This window comes from Bubalus bubalis, chromosome 21 (genome assembly GCF_019923935.1).
Source record: "Bubalus bubalis isolate 160015118507 breed Murrah chromosome 21, NDDB_SH_1, whole genome shotgun sequence".
Taxonomy (NCBI): Eukaryota; Metazoa; Chordata; class Mammalia; order Artiodactyla; family Bovidae; genus Bubalus; species Bubalus bubalis.
Genome location: NC_059177.1, coordinates 51,781,376 through 51,801,812, shown reverse-complemented (window position 1 = coordinate 51,801,812; position 20,437 = coordinate 51,781,376). Strand labels below are relative to the sequence as shown.

Here is a 20,437-nt window from a genome sequence, read left to right as displayed (position 1 = left end):
TGTTTGCGTAAGGAAGGGGACTACGGCAGCCCAGAGTGGGTTGAGTCTGGTGAGAAGGGCATTCACACAATGATTGAGGGCCTGTTCCTTCTGGGGGTGACAGTCCAAGAAGAATTACGAGGGTGTCCATGGCGGGGGAGGGGGGGCAACCCAGCACAGGATGTGAGGTCCCACACGTGGTAAGGAGGGTGCCCAGAATGCAGAGGGGCAACCTGGCATGAGGGCATAGACTAGGTGGAATGAGAAGGGTTTTCACATGGGAGAGCTGCTTGGCGTGTTTGATCAGAGCCTGAGTTAAGTGAGGAAAGTCTCTCCAAGAAGACAGCAGCCTGGCATGAGGTGTCAGAGCCAGAGGCATTTTTTTAGTCCTTCAGGGGCTGTCGATAATGTGACGGTCAAACATGGACTAAAATTAAGTAATCTAACTTAAAGAGAGGAAAGAGGAGATTCTAAATTTCAGGAAAGAACTAGATATTAGTACTACCAAACAAAAAAAAAGAGCATGTGTGTGTCAGTCGCTCAGTCGTGTCCGACTCTTTGGGATCCCATGGGCTGTAGCCCGCCAGGCTCCTCTGTCCATGGGATTTTCCAGGCAAAAATAATGCAGTGGATTGCCATTCCCTTTCGCAGGGGATCTTCTCAATCCAGGTGGATTTATTTTTTTACCATCTGAGCCACAAGGGAAGCAAAAAAGAGCATAACAGATTTGAAAAGAAGCAAGTAGGAATACTAAAGTCAAAAAACACAATAAAGGTAATTATAAGTTGATGCATACTTTTACTTTTTCGGGTTTTTTTTGGCTGCATGCCAACCAGGCATCAAACCTGTGCCCCCTATATTGGGAGCATGGAGTCTTAACTGCCAGGAAGACCCCCAATGGGTAGTTTTAATAGCAAACTAGACACAGCTGGGTAAACTGGAAAATCAAAAGAAATGTCCATAAAGAAGCATGAGAAATAAAAAGAAAATACAAAGAATATAGGGTTATGTGATGAAACGTCAACAAGAAGGGAAATTCGTAAAGGACATACAGGACTTCTTTGCACTATTCTTTAAATTTTTCTGTTAGGGAAATTATTTCAAAAATTTTAAAAATATACTTAGATATACTTCACACTATAGTCCAAGCTTTATGACAAGTTTTTGATATAACAATAAGGATAATATCTTTATAAAGTTAAAACCAGGTTTAATAATTTAAGGTGCTGACCAGAGTTATAACTCCAAGGTCACTACCAGTCTCATTCTCTAATAAAAACACAGAGGACAGTGACATTGAAACATAAAACATACACTCTACTATATTCAGAAAGACAGTGGTCACATCACTTCTAGACACCCAGTGAGTCTTAGTTGGAAGAAACTGGGGAGGAGTCACTGCTCAGTAGGCCTCCTGGAACCCAAAGGAACTAAAGTGTTGGCAAGGCAGGCTAAAGACCAGGGACTTGGAGAAGGTTCCTTTACTGAAGAACTTTAGAATGTAGTTTGGGTTAAAATGGAATCCAGTAAACAACAATCATAAATTTTTTCACTGGAGTGTGATGTACTTACAAAAATGCACGTAAATCATAAGCATCAGTTCAATTCAGTTCAGTCGCTCAGTCATGTCCGACTCTTTGCCATCCCATGAATCGCAGCACGCCAGGCCTCCCTGTCCATCACCAACTCCCGGAGTTCACTCAGACTCACGTCCATTGAGTCAGTGATGCCATCCAGCCATCTCATCCTCTGTCGTCCCCTTCTTCTCCTGCCCCCAATCCCTCCCAGCATCAGAGTCTTTTCCAATGAGTCAACTCTTCGCATGAGGTGGCGAAAGTACTGGAGTTTCAGCTTTAGCATCATTCCTTCCAAAGAAATCCCAGGGCTGATCTCTTTCAGAATGGACTGGTTGGATCTCCTTGCAGTCCAAGAGTAAACCCATTGTAAAACCATCACTCAGCTCATGACCTGGAGGCAACCAGAATGTCCTCTCCACACCTTCTCTAATCCTTACTGCTTCCCAGTCCTAGAGATTCTCTGTCATCCTTGTGACTTACTGCGCCAGAAATTCTTCTACCAGTTCTAATAATACTTAAACCGCCATAGGGTTTCAGCATTGAGTTTTACTTTTAAAACTCAATTTCCTTTTGTCTTTCTGCATATACAGAACTCATACCCAAGGCAGAAATTCTGAGCATTCACTGAGTTTTGCAAAACTTGGAACAAATGGCACAGTTCAGTTCTGGAAAAGCCATTTGACAGAATTTCACAGCTCAACTTGAAAAGTTCTTTACCTTGGTCAGTCGCTCTGGAAAGAAACAACTCCAGTAGCCAATCCATACTGATTCCATAAAGTTATTAGACATCTATGATGAGCCACAATAATACACTAAGGTCTTAGTAGCACAAGGAAATTATTCTGTCACATGAGAATGTGACAACATCAGCTAAATGAAGTTAAAATGAGCCACTGCCTACTTAAACACAAGTTAAACATAACTACTGGTCTCAAACTCAGTCTGAGTAATCAAGTATTACTTGCAGAAAGTGACTAATAGCCACTACCACTAGAATTAATATAGTAAAGATGAAAATGGCAAAATTGGACAATTGGCCAGAGCAGAAGGGTGCTCCCTTCTAGGCATCCATGTTGGTTCTCTGCTTATCCTTAGCAAAGGTTACCAAGCCCTGTAAACTTTTGAGCAAATAAAGCCAAGGGTGAGAAAAAGAATCCTATCTGGGAGACCACCAAGAGAGTGAAAAAACCATATGATTTTTCAAGGTCAACTGTTAGCCAGAAAGATTCATAACTGTCTTCAGCAACAGTAAGACAATGTCTTGTATAAATCTATTTGTCCTAAGATCCTACAAAGGCTCTCTAGGTACACATACTCTGCTTGAAGTCTCATTCTGTAGCTATGCAGCCATATTCACAGACTATCTAACTAATTCCCATCAGTGAAGAAGTACCATCTTTAAACTCTGGCTTCCTAGATCTACCAGGCAGTTAAATACATCCTTGACAACTATTTGGAGGAAGCTGAAATTCTAAGCGCCATAACTTTTAAAAAATCTGGTAGAGTCTTAGATGAAAGATAAGCTCTAAAAACAAACGCATTCCTGCTTTGTGAGAATCTGACAAAAGTACTACAGTGAGTCCTATGGGGAAAGGAACAGAGCTTCCCAGGTGGCTCAGTGGTAAAGAATCCACCTGCAAATGCAGGGAGATGAGGCTTCGATCTCTGGGTCGGGAAGATCCCTTGGAATAGGAAATGGCAGCCCACTCCAGTATTCTTGCCTGAAAAATCCCATGGACAGAGGAACCTGGCAGGCTATACAATCCACAGATAGGGTCACAAAGAGCAGGACATGACTAGGCGACAGAGCACAAGAATGGTGGGGAAAGGAATAGTGAACCCTGCTGCCCTCTAGTGTGAATATAAGAACTGCATGTCCCGCTGCTGCTGCTTCTAAGTCACTTCAGTGTTCTTTCCTGGAGAATCCCAGGGACGGGAAGCCTGGTGGGCTGCCGTCTATAGTGTCGCACAGAGTCGGACACGACTGAAGTGACTTAGCAGCAGCAGCAATGATTTTATCACACATACATGATTATGTTTACATACACTCTTAGAACTGAAATGTGTCAAAGGGTACACACATCTTAAATCTGATTCGGCCAAACCACCCTTTTAAAAAAAGTACTATTTACTGTCCCCCCAATACGAAAGCTTGTTTCCCCTAAACTGGAACCAGTTTGCCACGTGACAACGCTCCCTCATTCAACAACACTTATTCAGTATCTATTTCTGAATAGTACCAGGCAATGTGTTTAGGATATAGTGGTAAACAAAGAATTAAGTCCTTGACCTCAAGGATCTGTATTCTAGGTGGAAACGGGAGCTAAGGATACACATATAAATACACAAGATGGCCTGGGAAAGCTGTCTCTGAGAACATCTAAGCAGAGACCCAGATGGAAAGAGGAAACAAATCTTACCAATACTTGAAGGAAGAATGGTAAGAGCGTTTCATGGTTTTAATTATTTTTTAAAAATAAGCAAAGCTGGGAGTTCCCCGGTGGGCTAGTCGTCAAGATTTGGTGCTTTCACAGCCAGGGCCCTGGCCCAGGTTCAGTCCCTAGCAGGGAAACTGAGATCCCTGCATCCCCTTAAGCTTGTGAGGCATGGCCCAAAAGGAAGACAAAAACAAGTTGCAATTCTACTCCTCACATACACCCCAAAACAATAGAAAACAAACAGGTGTCCCAATACTTGTACACCAACGTTCACAGCAGCACTATTCTCAACAGGGCCACTATACAGGGAAGAATAAACAGCCCAAAGCAAGGCTGTGAAGGGTAAGTAGGAAACTGCCAGAAGAAGTGGAGAAGTTTCTAGACAGAGAAGTTAGCAAACGGTGATAGGGAAAAGAAGGCAGTGATAAGGGCGTAAGACTAGGCAGTGACTAGGACATGAGAGGTGAAATATGGGTGGGGGAGGGAGAAGACAGACACTAACCGGCACTCACCTGGATATAAAATGGGTCATTTTATCAGCCTCACCGGATCCAGCCATTCATTAACAATAGTCCCACGGCTCAAGAACAGGAAAGAACCTTCAGGGAAAAAACTAGAAACATAAAATGTGCAATAAGGAAAAGTGCTTAGAACATTCCACTTGTACCTCTTGCAAGGCTTCCTCTAGCTTTTGATTTAGGATTAATGGGCGTGCTCTTCTCATCCTCTCTTCCAGACTAGAATTTCCTCTGGAGCAGGCACCATGTCTTTGTCATTTAACATTCTCAACAGCACTTCAAGCACAATCTGAATGAGGCTGAATCTCTCACCTCCAGCTTAATCATATTAACATAATCCCTCTAGTCACCTGGGTACAACCTCAAAGTCATCCCTCTACACTCCTGTGGCCAGAGACCAGTCTGGTGCTCTACAATCACCCTCTCATCTTTCTTGTCTTTTTCACTGCTGAGCACAGTTTAGTCCCTCATTCCGCTCATCTAATTAGTATCCTAGCTAATATTTTTCCAGCTGGCTCTATCCTCACACTTCCATAATAATATCCCTAAAATAGAACAGTTACTCTACTCTCCTACTTAGAACTGTAAAAATGTCTTACAAAAAAATAGATTAAAGTAAAAATCCTAGTGTAGGAGGATGGACACATGTGTATGTATGACTGAGGCCTTTTGCTGTTCACCTGAAACCATCACAACATTGTTAATTGGCTACACTCCAAAATAAAAACGTTAAAAAAATCCTAGTGTAGCATTCCTAACTCTACTTTTCCTGCTCTATCTCCTCTAAAGAACATTCACATATCCAGCCATCTGGTCACACTAAGAAAGTGAAGAAAGAAAGTGAAGTCGCTCAGTCGTGCCCGACTCTTTACGACCCCACGGATAGTAGCCTGCACCAAGCTCCTCCGTCCATGGGATTTTCGAGGCAAGAAGTACTCGAGTGGGTTGCCATTTCCTTCTCCAGGGAATCTTCACACTAAACTACTGAATATTCTAAGGATTTGCCCTGTGTTCTGCCTGCATGCCTTTGCTCACATGGTTCTCTCTAATCTTGGAATACTTTATACTTCCTCCCCAGCATTTATAACTTTCTTTTTGCTTGACGCAGATTTTCGTCTTCTCTACTAGGCCCTAAGCCCCCTGGGGGCAGGATCTTTGTATCCACTACAGCTGCTTATCAACTGCCTTCTATCAATATTCATGCACGGATCATCCTCGCATGTCATAGCACCACGCCCTGCTCAAAACAGGTAATAATTATTTAAACGAACGATGTTCCACGCTCACCTCCCTCACCCTTCGGTCCAACGCAGAGAGAAAGTAAATAATAATAAATACTTGAATTTAAGTGTTTGGACAAAAATAACGGGATATGGCCACATCTTAAAAGCACATTTTAGGGCCTTCCAGCTGAAAATGGTGACCCAGCTTCAGAGCTATCCCCTACCGAGATCTCTCCTTTTGAAGCTGGAATTCACTGAACTCACACAGGAGGAGCCTCACTTCGAGGACTGCTGCACAGAACAGAGCTTAAGGCCCTCTCTCGCTTCTGAGCCGTGAGGGCGGAGAGGGAGGGGGCGTGACCTTCACAGCCGCCCAGCAGCACTCCGACCTGCAAGGGCCCCCTGGTCCTTTCCCTAGCCGAGTACCGTTTCCAACGCGCCATCACGTAGATTTCACGCTCGTAACAATCTCGTGAGGCAGAAATTCTCATCATCTCCCTGAAGAAACAAGATCTGAGGGGGTTGGGGAGGGGGAGATGGGGAAGCTAGAAGAGGCGTGGCAACGAGCCGCGGCCAGAAGGCGGGTGGGAGCCCAGGACTCGAGCGGGATGGATTTCGTTCCCGGGTCAGCCCTGATTCGAGCCCTGTGAGCTCACTGGCAGCGGGAGGCGCGGGGCGGGCGCGCAGACGACCCGAAGGCCCTCCCGCTCTCACAGCCCGGAGGCGAAGCCTGTGAGAGTCGAGAGGCTCACACTCGCCCCCTCGGAGCCCCCAGATCCCCCCGCGCGCCCGCCCCCTTCGCTCTACCCTGACGGAAGTCCCGCCTCGCCCGGCCGCCATTGGACCCGGCTTCGGGTGGGGGTGGGTCTCCCCGCGGGTTGGCCGCCCGGGGGCGTGAGCCCCCGGGCGGCCACTGAGAGCCCCAGGCTAGGGGGCCCTTGCTCAAGAGCCGCGAAGACTCGGGGGTCGAGCGCGGAAGGCGGGGTTGCGGGGGGGGGAGGGGGTGGCGCGGGGCGCCGAGCGCCGGTAGCCGGCGGGACTTCCGCCACGGGACCCGGAAGGGGCCGCGCCGCCGCTGGTGGGAGTTGTAGTCCGGCCGTGGTTGGGGGGGCCCGCGGCTCATGCGCGGTGCATCGAGGCTTGTTTCACATCTGTAACAACAGGTGAATTGGGCTTTTAATTCTCCCCTTTCGTGCCCCAACCCCCGAGGAGCTTCCCGTGGCCGGGGGTGGTCAGCGCGAGCAGGGGGTCCGGGTCCGACCGCCGGCTTGGCTGAGAGTGGGGCGGAGAAGCGGGCGGGCCCGAAGAGCAGGCCGGGCATCCTAGGCCTGCCCGGGACGCCGGCCGGGCCGAGCCTTGAGCAACCAGGCCTCGGCCTGCCGTTGCCATGGAGCCGGGGCGGGGGCGGGGGCCAGACCGGTCCGCCGGGGCGGGCCTCGTAGCCAGGGGCACCGCGGGGGCCGCGGGAAAAGCCGCTCGATTGGCGCAACGACGCCTCCGCCTCAGGGGATGCTCTGTTTCCCCGAGGCAGGGCCTGGAGGAAACCCCCGGAGTGCCCTGGGACCTTTGTCTGCCCCCGTGCCGCCTGGACCGTTCGTCCAAAAGGAGGCCTGGTGCATTCGGGCCCTCCTGGTTTGCCCTCTTTTGCACCGACCTTGTCACTTGGGGAGGCCAAGGGGTGAGATGTTCTTTGTTCGCTAGTGGCGACTTGCCCCGTTTCGCAGGGGAAGACCTAATGCATGTTGGGTCCTTTGTTTGCAGTGATCTGGAGTCCCAGGAGTCCTCAGAACCCCTGAGCCAGGAGTATGGCGTTAGCATGCTGTCTGGCTAGTCCTCGTGTAGCAACACTGGTCACCTTAATTATGATTTTGCAAGGCGGAGGTTGTCCACTTTGCAATCCCCATCCACAGGGGCTTGTCATACACTGTAGCCAGTGGACTGCAAATGGCCAATTGCAGATTCTCAACCTGTTTTTGGTTGCAACTGAACTGGTCAGAACGAAATGAGACATTGTTTGATGGTTTCCCTTGCAGTTTCTTTGAAGGCGATAATTCCACTGTCATTGTGGGTCTTGACTACATCTTATAATTTACACTCAAGTCTTGGAGTTTCCAGGAGGGAGATTTTTTTTTTTTACCCCTGATACAGTATTTCGGATTTCCATAGTGCTCTTTATCTATGTAGCTGTTTTAGGTGGGTGCATAAAATACATCCTTTGTTGTGTTTTCTTCTGTGTAGATTGCCCCTTTAGCTTGAAAAGATACTTACTCTCAAAGTGTTTTAATTTGTGGAATTGTGGTCCAAAGTTTATCAGGTGGACCTTCTTGCCTCTTTCAACCTTTGAAGATGTCAGTATAAAACAGTCTTCAAAGAATGAACCATGGACCTTATAGGCAACAGCGTGACATCATGGAAGTAAGTAGTATAGTATAAGCATAGAAAACTTAGGAGCTCAGTACCTTAACTGCGATTTCCATTCTGCCCTGAGGCAGTTATGGCATCCTGAGCAGGTTGTGTAAACTTCTCTGGGAAAATCTGCCTCCATTTCCTTCTCAGGGGAAACAGATTAAGTGAGATAAAGTCGATGGAAGTACTTTGTAAATGGTACTTTTACCAATACAAATGGTACTTAACAGTCTTGTTTTCACAGCCTGAAAGAGCTTCTTGATCTACCTTAGATAGGTTTCTATTATAGTCATAGGGGAGTCAAACTCAAAACTGAAGCAAGTTTTGCTCTGGGCTTTCAGAAAATGCTTTCAGGACTGTACATCCTTCTTTACCATGACACTGTATTTCTTGGTATCTTACAGGTTCGGATATAGGACAGCTCACAACTTGATGGGTATAGAGTGGGTCATGGCTGGTCCTGAAGTGAGGCCAAAGTGTATGATGTGTGTTTCACGCCACTAACAAAACTTGTCCTTGTGTGTTAGAGTTAGTAAATGAATTTCAATGGTCCGGAACAACTTTCTTCCCCTGTGGGGGCCATCAGTTTAGTGACCCAGCATTGTACTTCCCAGGAGGAGGCCCAGCCTCGTGATGAGGAATAGCAAAGAGAGAATTCAGCTCCAGTTCAAAAGGATACAAAATCAGAGACTGTCACTGCTCTTGTAAGGTAAGTTGATTTAGCCACACACACACAGCAGTGGTGGGTCTCCTGCTCAGCCGCACTGTGAAGCAAAAGGCATGTGTTAAATCCATTTGTGACTGTCTTGGAAGAAGGGTATCATTTAAAATTATACTCTGTCTCTATCCTTGAATCATCTCAGAGTAACTCTGTCTGGAGTTAGGTAGTGTTTCATTATGCAAGAAATCTTGACATAATATTATTTTACTTTTCTCTAGATTATTTAAGAGAAACTCTAAACCACAAAGGTTTCTAACAAAATACTGTATAACAGGGAAGGCGATTTTCTTTTAGATTTCTTTGAAATTTCCTGTAAAGTATCTCTAAAAGATCCTATTTGAATCTCATCATATATATTCTTTAAGACTGATACAGGAAACGATAGTGTCATATGAGCCTTGGTTGGCATGGAGAGGATCAGGGGCTTTTTGAAAGCAAAACCAAGTCTGTTTACAAGCAAATTAACTGAAAACGTCTTAGCAAGAAAGTATTGATTCTTCAATAACAATCACTTAGATGTTTTAGATTGTATAATCACATTTTCTTTAAAAATCAGAATCTCAAATTCCACCTTTTTTCTTTTAATTTGGATAGAAAGAATCTATAGAATGTAACTGATTAAAGTAAATTGTATCATTGTTGATATTGTATTGAAGTTTTCTCTCTGAGCTACCATATCCTATCGGCTGAAATTTCCGGCATCCCTGGGGGAGAGGAGGCCATCAGGGCAGACCTGCTATGGACCTGAAAGATTCGTCCCCAGGTCAGCCCTCCACCCCCACCCCCCACGATTTGAGAATGAGAGGGAATAGCAGGCAGGAGCAGGAGTGTAGGCACCATTAGACTCCCAGTCACGTTGGATGCATTGCAGATCATCGTGATTTGCTAAAATGTGTTAGATGTTTTTAAACTAATGCCACATAGGGTTACCGCACTGACACAGGAGTAGTACAGTATTAAAACCTGTGGGGACTTCCCCGGCAATCCAGTGGTTAAGACTCCGTACTCCCACTGCAGGGAGCACAGTTTTGATCCCTGGTTAGGGAATTAAGATCCCGCATGCCATGTGGCATGGCCAAAAAAAAAAAAAAGTCTGTAAGTGTGGAGTTGGAGTGTTTTTTAAAACAAAACTGTTAAGCCAGAGGTGTTACTTTTGTGTACATGCATGTTTTTAAGTCTCTAGGTATATTCGTAGTTAAATGTACTAATGAGCAAAATGCAGCAGTTTTTGGCCAGCAGTTGAACTTTAACTTAACATTTGTTATTTCGTAGAGATCCTGCCTTGAAAAGCTTTTTGTTTTGAATCACTCTTTGATACTGTCAGTCAAGTCCCATTCCTCGGGGCTTGACTAGGTTTTCTAAAAGCCCAGTACACCAGTTTGTCCATAAGGCCATCATCAGTCCCATTTCCTGACGCCATATGAGAAAAGGGGTCTTGTAGGATTTCCTTTCTTCCCACATGTCCCAGGATAACTGCAAGTATTGTGATGAGGTGGAAATACGTGTCTCTCATGGTGAAATCATCCCCTTCTGTTTAGGAGGGGTCATGGAATTTAGGACAGAGAAAAGAAGGAAGCTCTCAATTAGAAGCAAAGACATGTAATTACTTAATAGTGGAGGTGGCCCTTCCATCCTTAAGACTGGAAGCAGTTGGGGCTTATTAGTGAAGAGCTTCATTTTTCTTGTTTTTGTACAGTGCTCTCTGTGTTACTGAATTCTGCTCTATGGTTCCTGAACCGAGAATGTTAAGCACTTTTTTTCGGCCCTCCTTCTTCTTAGGATTCCAGCTTTCCCTCCTGGCCAGAAATGTTCAGCCTGGACTCATTCAGGAAAGGTAAGGGTGTGACTGCGCCGGTGGCCTCAGGCCTGTCTTCCCTGATGCGCAGCTGCGAAGCCTGTGAAAATCCCTCTGGTGCATATCCACCGCTTACTGAAATCCACCCATTTTTCTAGGCCAATGTTTTACACCATTTCCTCTGTGAACCTTTCTTAATTCTATCAACCACAAACAATCTCTCCTTTCTGATTTCCTCAGCACCACCTCTGTACTTGCTCATGCATCCTCTGTCTGAACTACTCATTGCCTCACTAGATTAGAAGCTCCCTGCGACCAGGGCCTGTTGAGCTCTTTTATCATCCATAGTACTTGGCATAGCGTTTTGCACATAATAGACCTCAGTAAAAGCTGGTGGAAGTGGGCTGAGTCATTGTTTTATATTAGTGCTTAGAGAAATTGCTGCAAGACTTGAAATCAGTGCCCTGCAGCAGCTGGGGTGAGAGAGTTGCATAAGTAGTAGCAGAGTTGAGCCATGGCAGGGCGAGAGGACAGTGTCCAAGAGCTTCTTGTAGAAAGTGGTATAGCTGGTGAAGATTCAAGGCACCAGATCGCAAAGGCATTGTATATCTTAGACAGGAGCGTGACTTTTCTCCTTTAAGGGAGTAAGGAGTAAAATGTCTGTCACCTGTATTAAAGCTGACCATGAGCCTCCTATCTGTACATATTTGACAAATAAATGAGAACCGTAACAGAGCATCTGTAACTGCTGATGAAAAAGATCCTCCTAATTGTGTCTCCTCTCCGACTTGTGTCCCTGGAAGCCTGGAAAACCTTGGCCAGGTGGTACCCTCTGTTGCCCACTGAATGGGGCCAAAAGGAGGCTGGATGTTCCAGATCTCAGAGCCACCTCTTCCTGCCTCCTTGTTTGTTTTCAGCCACTCCATCTGTTTTCATACTTCAGGAAAAAACTAATTTTTGTCTTCCTCATTGTGTTGGTTAACTGTGTCTAATAGGAAAACACTGAACTTGAGATGAGTGTGGACAGCACATTTTGAGCTAAAAATTAAGTGCATTTAATTGCTCTGTGTTTATCTCCTCATCAGTGGGTGTTGATGTCCACCCACTTGTAACAGTTGGATGAAAATGGGTTCTCTCCTGGTGGGAGTGTCTGAATTAACAATACTGATTTCTTAAAGAGATGGACAGCCCAATAAAATTAGAGTCCTCGTCCTCCTCACTGTGATAGGGAAACGGTACCAGGTGAGAGAGTTTCGGGGCAAAATTCCTTTCTAGCCTTTTTGACTTCACTTTCTAGGCTGGAAATTGATTTGTTTAAGAGGTTTTCCATCGGGGATGACACTGTTAGCACTCATCTTAGTGGGAGGCAGCAGAACCTGACTGAGCCAAAGCTACCGACCCTGATGCCCAATATACATCACACTTCTATGTCTCACTGGCCGAGGAGGCTTGGGTGGAGACCAAGCCTCGCTGTGCCTCCTTCTTCACCATCTAAGTGGTCATAGGGTTGTTCTAAGGATCAGATGAGTTAATATGTATAAAGAGCTTAGAACAGTGCCTGACACCTGGTAAATTCACAAATCCATGGTATTAAGTAGTTTGAGGACATAATAATCAGACACAGTCTGAATTTGGGGCCTTGCTTTCCACGCAGTTTAGTATTTTTACCAAGAGCTGTCTTATGCTTGAAGGTCTTCAGGAAAACCATTAATCAGAAAGAGTCACTTATTTGAATATTTTCCTTCAGGCAAACCTATCTTTTCATGGCTGTAAGGCTGAATGCCTTCTTCTGTCTTCTGAATGTGGCTCTCATTTTTGGTTTGCATCATGACCTTGACAGTTGGTCATGACGGGCTTCCCAGCTGGCACTGGTGGTAAAGACCCCACCTGCTAATGCAGGAGATGGAAGAGACACAGTTTTGATTCCTGGGTCGGGAGGATCCCCCACAGAAGAGCATGGCAGCCCACTCCCAGTATTCTTGCCTGGGAAATCCCATGGACAGAGAAGCCTGGCGGGCTACAGTCCACGGGGTCGCAAAGAGTCGGACATAATTGAGCGACTTAGCACACACACACCCAGCCTTGTGACACTCGTTGTATAGCACTTCTTTATCTCCTAGGCAGTGTTTCTGTGTTTCTTTATTCCTCGTGGTGAAATTATGAGTTCCCTAGGGCATTATGAATCTTGAGAGAAAATGTTAGCATGGTATAAAGCTTGAGTCAAACTGGCTAGGGTTCCAATTTGGTCCCCATTAACACTAACCAGGTGTTAACTTACCTGTTTCCCTACCTTTAGGGGTGCAGTGAAGATAGAGGTGGGTTGGCAGGCATTTGATAAATGTAAGTTGATGTATTTGGGGTAACAGCCATATAGCTCATGTTTTTCTGGAGAGTGACAGCCTAGCTTCAATATGCACTGTGCTGTATGGCTGCAAAATTGAGGACCTGCTATGTACAAGCCACTAGTGTGGAGATAGGTGTGTTTCAGAGATGATTTCTGGTACTCAGGGGTTTATGTTCTTGATGGGCTGGGCCTTTTTATGGTTCTGAAGGTAATGCCCTAGCAGTTCCCTGTAGCATTATAGACAGGGGCCCGCTGGGTCTTGTGGCTACCGTCTTTCCTATTATGTAATTAAACAAAGCTGCCAACGTCTGCCAACTAGAAAACTTGTGTGCCTGGTAACTAACCTGTTATTACCTTTGTCAGCATCTTAACAGTTTTCTTGTCTCAGCTGTAATGCCATCAGAAGCAGGCCACAAAGAGCAAGCTGAGTCTTTCTTTTACAGTCCACACAAAACTTTGAAAAATACCATATCAACCTCAAGAATGTGCAGTTTTCCTCCAGCTCCAGTGGTCAGAAGAGGGTTCTGTGATTTTGTTGTGGAATTGTAACAACCTTCCCCCAGTTACTGGAAATGCTTAATGGAATAAAATAATCATCAAATCACTTATTCTTTTTTTTTCCCCCAAGCCAGCACCCTTGGATATGAATGAAGATCTTCCTCAATCAGGAAAGGAAAGATTCAGTTTACAACCTTAGCTTCAAGGCAGAGCCAGAATTAATTCCAAGATAAACCTTGATCTTAGGCACTTGGTTCCAGAAGTAACAGCATTTCTGCTGTAACACCACCTGTGTTTTCCACAAAATCACACACCTATATATAATGTTTTAAGAGGGCTTATGGCAGAAATAGAGTTGAGGCAATACACTGGCAATATGACCAGGCTATGACAAAACTCACGGGCGACTGGGAAGGAGCTTTGGCCCACCAAGGCAGGCGGCTTAGTGTGATGCTGAAAACGTACAAGACGCCTTCTAAGAGAGCAGAGTGGCAGCTGCTGAGACGGCGCCGGCGGAGGCGGAGCCCTGAGCCCCGAGGGGCTGCCCTGAAGCAGAGAGTGCTGCTGGGAATGTAGGGGAGGGGACCCTGAGTGCAAGTCAGTGCTTCCCCCAACACTGTACTATGAAAAAGATTTCAGAAATACTGAAATGTTGAAGCAATTGTATAGTGAGCACCCGTGTGTCTACCACCTCGATCCCCTACAGGCACTTGACTTTAATTTCTAAAAAAATAAAGCTGAAGGGGCTTTTACTTTTCCTGTTGAAAATGATCATTCCACTCCCACCTTTCAGTTCCTTTGCCTTAGCAGAATTAGATTTGAACCAAAGGTTCTTATGTTTCACTGATGTCATTCCCCCACATTTGCCAATCATATATGAGCTAATTTGCATGATAGAAAGGGGCATCATTTGTGCACTGTGGGCTGTTTCTCAAGTGTGTAGAGTGTGTGTGACTGTCTCTCCCTGCTCCTCTCCTCCATTTATTGTAGCAAAACCTGGGGGGCAGAGAGCAGAGAGCTCCTGCACCTTTCTCCCCAGACCGGTGTTCTCTGATGTTGTCACCACTTAGGTGGTTTTAAAGACCTTACACCTTCCTTAGCCATAGATTTCCACCTTCCCATGGAATGCTCAGTGAGCATTTTAATTTTAGTTCGTGTATATCAAAATTTTGGAACTTCCTACAAATGTAGTTTATGGATCACTGATGGGTAGTATTTAGTCTCCAAGTGAATGGAAATATTTGGAATGGTAAATCATTAACTTCAAGAAAGAGAAGACTAGAAAGTGTGGATCTGATACTGGCTCTTGCAGAGGACACCAGGAGTCAAGTAGCCCCTTCCCTCCCCAATTTGTAGAGAGAGAGAGTAATTGGGGATCCGGTGGCTCATGTGGGGAGCCTATAGCAGATGCAGGGATAGTTTCCGTAAGTGGAAGAGCCCGGCTGATTTGCTTGGTACCGTGAGACTGTGGAGAAGCTTATGGGATGGGCATTGCACTCACGGAGGGTAGCTAGAAGAACTGGGACACTGTGAGAGCTTTGAGAGCCAAGGGGGAACTGAGGCTGTCATGTATCGCGTCTGTATCTATAAAACAACTGCCTTCTTTCTGAGCGATATTGGCACTGTTTCTCAGAACCTATGACTGGCTCCACGTGCTGTCCTGTTGCCCAGAGCTCCTCCTGGGTGCTCTGGGGTGAGTCATTGCAGGGGTCTGTAACGGTTAGGGGTGAGACCTCGTCACCCTGATGCCCTCTCTCTTTCCCCAGATCGGGCCCAACACAGGCAGCGTCAGTGCAAACTTCCCCCACCCCGTCTTCCACCCATGTGTGTCAACCCTGCCCCTGGAGGGACCATCTCTCGAGGTAAGGGAGGAGCCATGTCTCCAGCACCAGCTGGGTCCAGGGCTTGCGGGGAGGCGGGCGGCACAGGGAGCCTGGGTGCCAGGGCCATAGGCCTCTGGAAAGGGAGCGAGGAGGAACGGGGTTAGCAAGCTCTTGCTGCCCTCAGGGAGACATCATTTGGAAAGGTCTGGGTTATTTCATGATGCATGGCCACTTGGCTTAGACCCTACTGTCTCACTGGGCCTCCTCGTGTGACCAGGGACAAAGCCTAGGCTCCGCCTGGGTGTCTGGCTCCAGGGTGGAGACGCAGAGGGCTTGGACCTTTTAGGCAGTCTCAGCTCAGGTCTCAGAAGACGCAGGGCACTTGTAGCAGGGCCAGAGCAGGGAGCCCGGCTCGACCCAGTGCCCTCCATCTGGAGGCTTTGGGGACACCTGACATCACCGTCCTATCTCCTCCAGCGCCTCAAAGCACTTTACTGACATTCAGCTCTGCCTCCCGGGCTGTTTGGCAAGCTAGGCTCTCCCTTTGACTGGGAAGAATGTCAGAGCCCCCAGACAGGTGGCCGCTCACCTCAGCCCACTGGCACCCAGGGCAGGGCCAGTCATAGGACCCAGGGAAGCGTCTCTGCCTGCGAGTGTCTCTTCTCTTCCCTCAGACTCAAATCTTCTCCAGCTCTGCTGAGACCAGTGCTCCTGGCCCACAGCTCTCTTCCCAACTCCATTGGCTGCCTGTCTCCGCTCCCTCAGGTTTTTAGTGGAAGAACACTATGACAGTTCCTAGAGTCTTTGCCTTCTGTGAAGACAGCATGTCCACTTGAGGCTCTGTCTGTAAAGTGCTTTGAAGGTCAAGAGCTCAGGAAGGGTGCGGGGAGCGCCCAGCGCCTCCGGTTCTGCAGCGCACGCTGCTCTGTGCCCACACGGTTTGTACACGTGCTGCCCCCCTGCTGCGGTGGCCCTGACACAGACAGCAGCATAGAAATCAGTCCTTTCAGCCCCTCTGCCCGTTTGACTTAGGTATTAAAGAAATGCCACCCCCTACCGTTGCCAAAACAAGAGTTGATTGCCCTTTTTTCTTTCTTTCTTAAAATGCCCTGTAACTCGAAAAGGCTGAACGTTAACATTTCCAACATGGCAGGTGAGTGGCTCTGAGAGTGTCAGATGTGCTTTGGCTAAGCTTACAGATGGTTAGCCGGGATTAACCAGGCAGCATGACTAGGCAGTGCCTCCTGGAGCACACGCAGAGGAGAAGGCCACTGCTCTTGGGAGCGGCAGCTGCCCGGCACTGTCGGCCCCGGAGGAATGGACACCCCCACTCCCGAGCCTGATTGTCTTCTCACAGCTGCGTCTCCAGAAGGCATTTGGGTGTGTGCATTTTTGCCTTCCCTTTCTCTCTTTTTAAGCTATGAAGGGTGCTTGCCTCTGTTCCTTTGTGACGGGAGCAACAAGCCCGTAGTCCACGTGATTCTTGGACCTTTCTGCCATGCTCTCTGATTCCCTAGAGGCTTTGCTGGTACCTCTGAAGAAGGAAGTGCGGGGCGGAAACAGTCTCTCTGGTATTCAAATGGGAGACTAGTGCTCGAAAAATGGTGGCCACTGAAAGAGGTTACAGTGCCCATCCGAGTCAGATTTGAAATTGGAAAAAAAAGTATCACCTTCTTTCCCAATCTACCCCTGACTCGACCACCAACCTCTTACCAAGGCCTTGTTCCAAAGTCAAGGGTGAATAAATTAAGAACCTTGCCCCGTCCCCTCCCCTGGGAATCTTTCCCACCACACAGATCTGAGATGTAGAGCGCTGGAAAGTGACATGGAATAACTCACCTTCTGGCAGGATCCCGGAGACCACGGTACTGGTCCGTCCATTCCCTGGTGTAGACGTGTCACCTCTTGGAGTGGTGGTTTGCCTCAGGGGACCTTGTGGCTTTACATACATTGCTGGGAAAGCTGTGAGAATGGGTAAGGTGGTCAGGGTGGTCTCCCAGCCCCTGTAGGTCCCATTACCTTTCTTGTTGCCAATTTCTTGCCATTTGACTGTCCATAAAATATCAAACTCTGACTAGGTGGACAGAACGTTGACCCTGGTTTTTACAGATGTCAGTGGCCCCTCTGCTTTCCCTCCAGAAGTTTTCTGGTCTGCCCGAAGTACAGACTGTCTTAGGCTTCCTCCTGTTGCTTTTTCCTGGGGCCACCAAAGTTTAGAATCCTCAAATCCCCCTCCTGCATATTCAGCAGATTTTTAACCTCAAGTGCATGCTGCTAGATGTCACTATTTAGCACTTTGAGTACCCGATGTTGTGCTTGATCCAGAAGTGATGGAGAGCTCTCTGAGCCAATAAACCCTTCCTTTTTTCAGAACTTCCCTCCTTTTTCACAGGCAGAGGAGTCAACTTTTTCTCCCCAATGAATGGACAGTAGAAGAGAAGGCTTAATGTTGGTGGAAAGGAACAGGGGCATGCCTGAACCCCCTTTAATTTTCTTCAAGGTCCTCTAAAGCAGGAGTCAGCAAACTTTCTATAAGTCAGAGAGTACACGTTCCAGTCTTTACAGACCATATGGTCTCTCGTGCAGCTACTTAACTCTGCCATGATACCACGAAAGCACTAATAGATACTACAGGAACGAGTGAGCTATGTTCCAATAAAGCTTCATTTATAACAACAGGCGGTGGGTGGGTTTGGTCTGCAGATTACAGTTTGGCCACCCCTCCTGTAGACTAACGGAGAGATCACAGAACCAGAGGGGTTTCAAGACCTGGTCTAAGAGTTGCCTTCATTTTGGAAAAAGCAGTGAGGTTTGTGGAAGTGAAATATTTCCTCAAGGTGACACTAGCTATTAGAACCCAGATGGAGAAAATGAAATAGGAAAAGAGGGCAGAGAGCTTACCAGAGAAGGAGCTAGTTGGTTGGCATCCATCACCTGACCTTTTTTTTTTTTTACATGAAATCTCCCACATTTGTTTGAGATATGTTTTGTAAAATAGATAAAACAGTATGATGAATCCCTGTGCACCTGGCTTGAACAATGAACAAGCTCATGGCCGATCTTCCTTTCCACTTTGTGCCCTTTGGAAGATAATCCATGAAATCATAGCATTTCAACTTTAGCTTAGGTGACTGTCAGAGCAGAGTGCTATTCTGAGGGTTTCCTAAAACACAGGATGGGCCCAGGCCCTACTTTCCAGGTGAGGTCTAAGCTGTTGCCTCCTTCAGCTTTCAAATACCATAGTTTTCAAACTTTGGCCTCAGCTGCTGCCGCCACTCCCTGACTTACTAAGCTTCTGGATTCTTTTGAGGGAATTTGGGCTGCTAACAGTCCTTGAAAACTACTACTGAAGCTGGGTGGATGCCTTAGCTTTTGGCAAATTAAACTGCCACGTGGCCACGTTCAAAGCTCTGGTAGCATCATTTTCTGCTCCAAGGGTCTTGCCGTTCCTAGATGGATCATAACAACAGGCCGTGGGTGGGGATAGAGGGGTGTGACACAGATGGTGATGTCCCTTTATGAGGTCAAGCATCGGTGCCAGGGCCACCTTCCCTTTTTCCTGCTTTTATGGTTAAACACTGAAGAGGGGAGGGAGGAACAAGAGTTACAGCTGTCCCATTCTGCCCTGGATCTGCTTCCGAGGGCCCTGTCTCCCATTGTCTCAGACCTCAGAGGGCAGAGGCGTCTCTGTCAGAGCACTCTGCAAATCCCTCTTCCAAACATCCCCATTTTATCTTAACCACAGCCACACCAAGTGAGTAGAGCAGGTTCGTCCTCATTTTCCCCAGTGATAAAATGGCCCAAGGTTCACAGCTGGCAAGTGGAAGACTTGGAACTGAGCCCAGGTGTTAGGACTTAAATCCCATGTTCTTGTCATAGGCCTGTGGTTCTGAGTGTGACCCGAGACCAGCAACCTCAGTATTATCTGGAAACTTGTTAAAAATGGAGGTCTTGGACCCCGCTCCAGAGCTAAAGACCAAGAAACTGTGGAGGGTGGCTCTCAGTAACATTTCAACAAGCTCTTGAGGGGATCCTGGGAATCTTATCTAGAATTATGAAACAAACAACAAACAACTCCCACCCCCACCACAGCTTCCCTCCAGCTGCACTGCTAACCTCTTACAAAGGCCTCCTTCCAAGGGACCGGGACCCTGAGGCCCTTGCTGTCACTGCCCCAACATGCAGGTTCAGTCTGATGCTCCTCAGTGCGGGAAGAGGCAGAAGAGGCATGAACCTGGCTGGAACCCTGGGGGAGTGGTTTGGAGGCAGAATCCCATCTGGCTTTCACACACGTGTGGAACAGCAGCAGCTTCAGACTTGGACTGCTGCCCCAGCTCAGTTCTTGGGCGCAGGGTCTGAATCGGGTATTTTTCACCTTTGACTCCTGTTCTGGAGATTCATTCTGGTTTGCTAATATTCAAGAGGTCTTCCCTGTCCTGCTGCCAGATTCTTCACTAGTTGTAAGCCATTAAATGAGGTGGATGTGCCCCAGCTTAGCAGTAATCACTCTTACAGTCCGCCTGCTGGAGTGCAAGCCAATTTGCCAGGGCACGTAGAAGCGATCTACCAGCACTGGGTAGGACCCAGAGGAAACTTCTACTTCATTTCTTTGGGTGGACATTGAGCTAAGGCCTGTACTGTTTCCCGAAAAACCCCACTCTCTCTTCCGGCCTTCAAATGACGAGTCTGTGGGTTTGAATTTACTAGGGGAGTGATTTCGGCAGGATCCCAGACCGATCCAGTCGGCCCACCGGTCAACTGGAGTGTGATGTCGGCTCGGTCCCGTGTCCTCCCGTCCGGCAGGGGGCGCGCGGTGCCCGAGCCTCCCGTTCCTGCCCTTCTGCCCGGTCCCTGCCCGGCTCCGGAGTCGCGGGGGCGGGCGGGAGCGAGATGGCGACCGCCAGGAGACTCATGGCGCTGGCCGCCGGCGTCTCTCCGCGCCTGCGGCCATCGGGTCCCCGCGCCATCGGGCGACAGGGAGGCCCGCGCGGCCTCTCCACAGGCTGCTCCCGCCCCGACCGCACCCAGGAGGCCGCCGAGGCCGAGGCGGCCTCCGGCGAGCCTGGGGAAGGCGATGGAAGCGTGGTGAACGGTGAGGGCAGTGGCGGGGGCAGC

The 20,437-nt window shown here is 47.7% G+C and overlaps 1 protein-coding gene and 2 long non-coding RNA genes across 9 annotated transcripts in view; 1 reads left to right on the top strand and 2 right to left on the bottom strand.

Moving 5' to 3' along the window:
- Positions 1-1,796: 1,796 nt before the first annotated feature.
- LOC123330991 lies at positions 1,797-6,628 on the bottom strand. The gene is made up of 3 exons (XR_006547368.1): positions 5,800-6,628; positions 4,507-4,607; positions 1,797-2,287 (listed from the first exon to the last, which is right to left on the bottom strand). It is a non-coding gene; the product is annotated as an uncharacterized LOC123330991 (long non-coding RNA).
- Positions 6,629-6,850: 222 nt separating this feature from the next.
- The window catches only part of DHX30 (DExH-box helicase 30), a 28,314-nt gene continuing 14,727 nt past the window's right edge, over positions 6,851-20,437 (top strand). Inside the window, exons 1-6 of one of the 7 annotated variants that reach the window (XM_044933788.1) lie at positions 6,852-6,898; positions 8,756-8,850; positions 9,519-9,625; positions 10,642-10,696; positions 15,266-15,361; positions 17,172-17,296. In XM_044933788.1, the coding sequence (XP_044789723.1) occupies positions 9,601-9,625; positions 10,642-10,696; positions 15,266-15,361; positions 17,172-17,296 (301 nt within the window). In that variant the 5' untranslated portion in view covers positions 6,852-6,898; positions 8,756-8,850; positions 9,519-9,600. Of the gene's footprint in view, positions 6,899-8,755; positions 8,851-9,518; positions 9,626-10,641; positions 10,697-15,265; positions 15,362-16,446; positions 16,476-17,171; positions 17,297-20,178; positions 20,415-20,437 lie in introns of those variants that run through there. The other 6 variants (XM_025272643.2, XM_025272646.2, XM_025272645.2 and 3 more) reach the window with 6 other exon arrangements.
- Positions 8,795-20,193, bottom strand: LOC112581228. The gene is made up of 3 exons (XR_003105727.2): positions 19,439-20,193; positions 17,162-17,284; positions 8,795-8,905 (listed from the first exon to the last, which is right to left on the bottom strand). It is a non-coding gene; the product is annotated as an uncharacterized LOC112581228 (long non-coding RNA).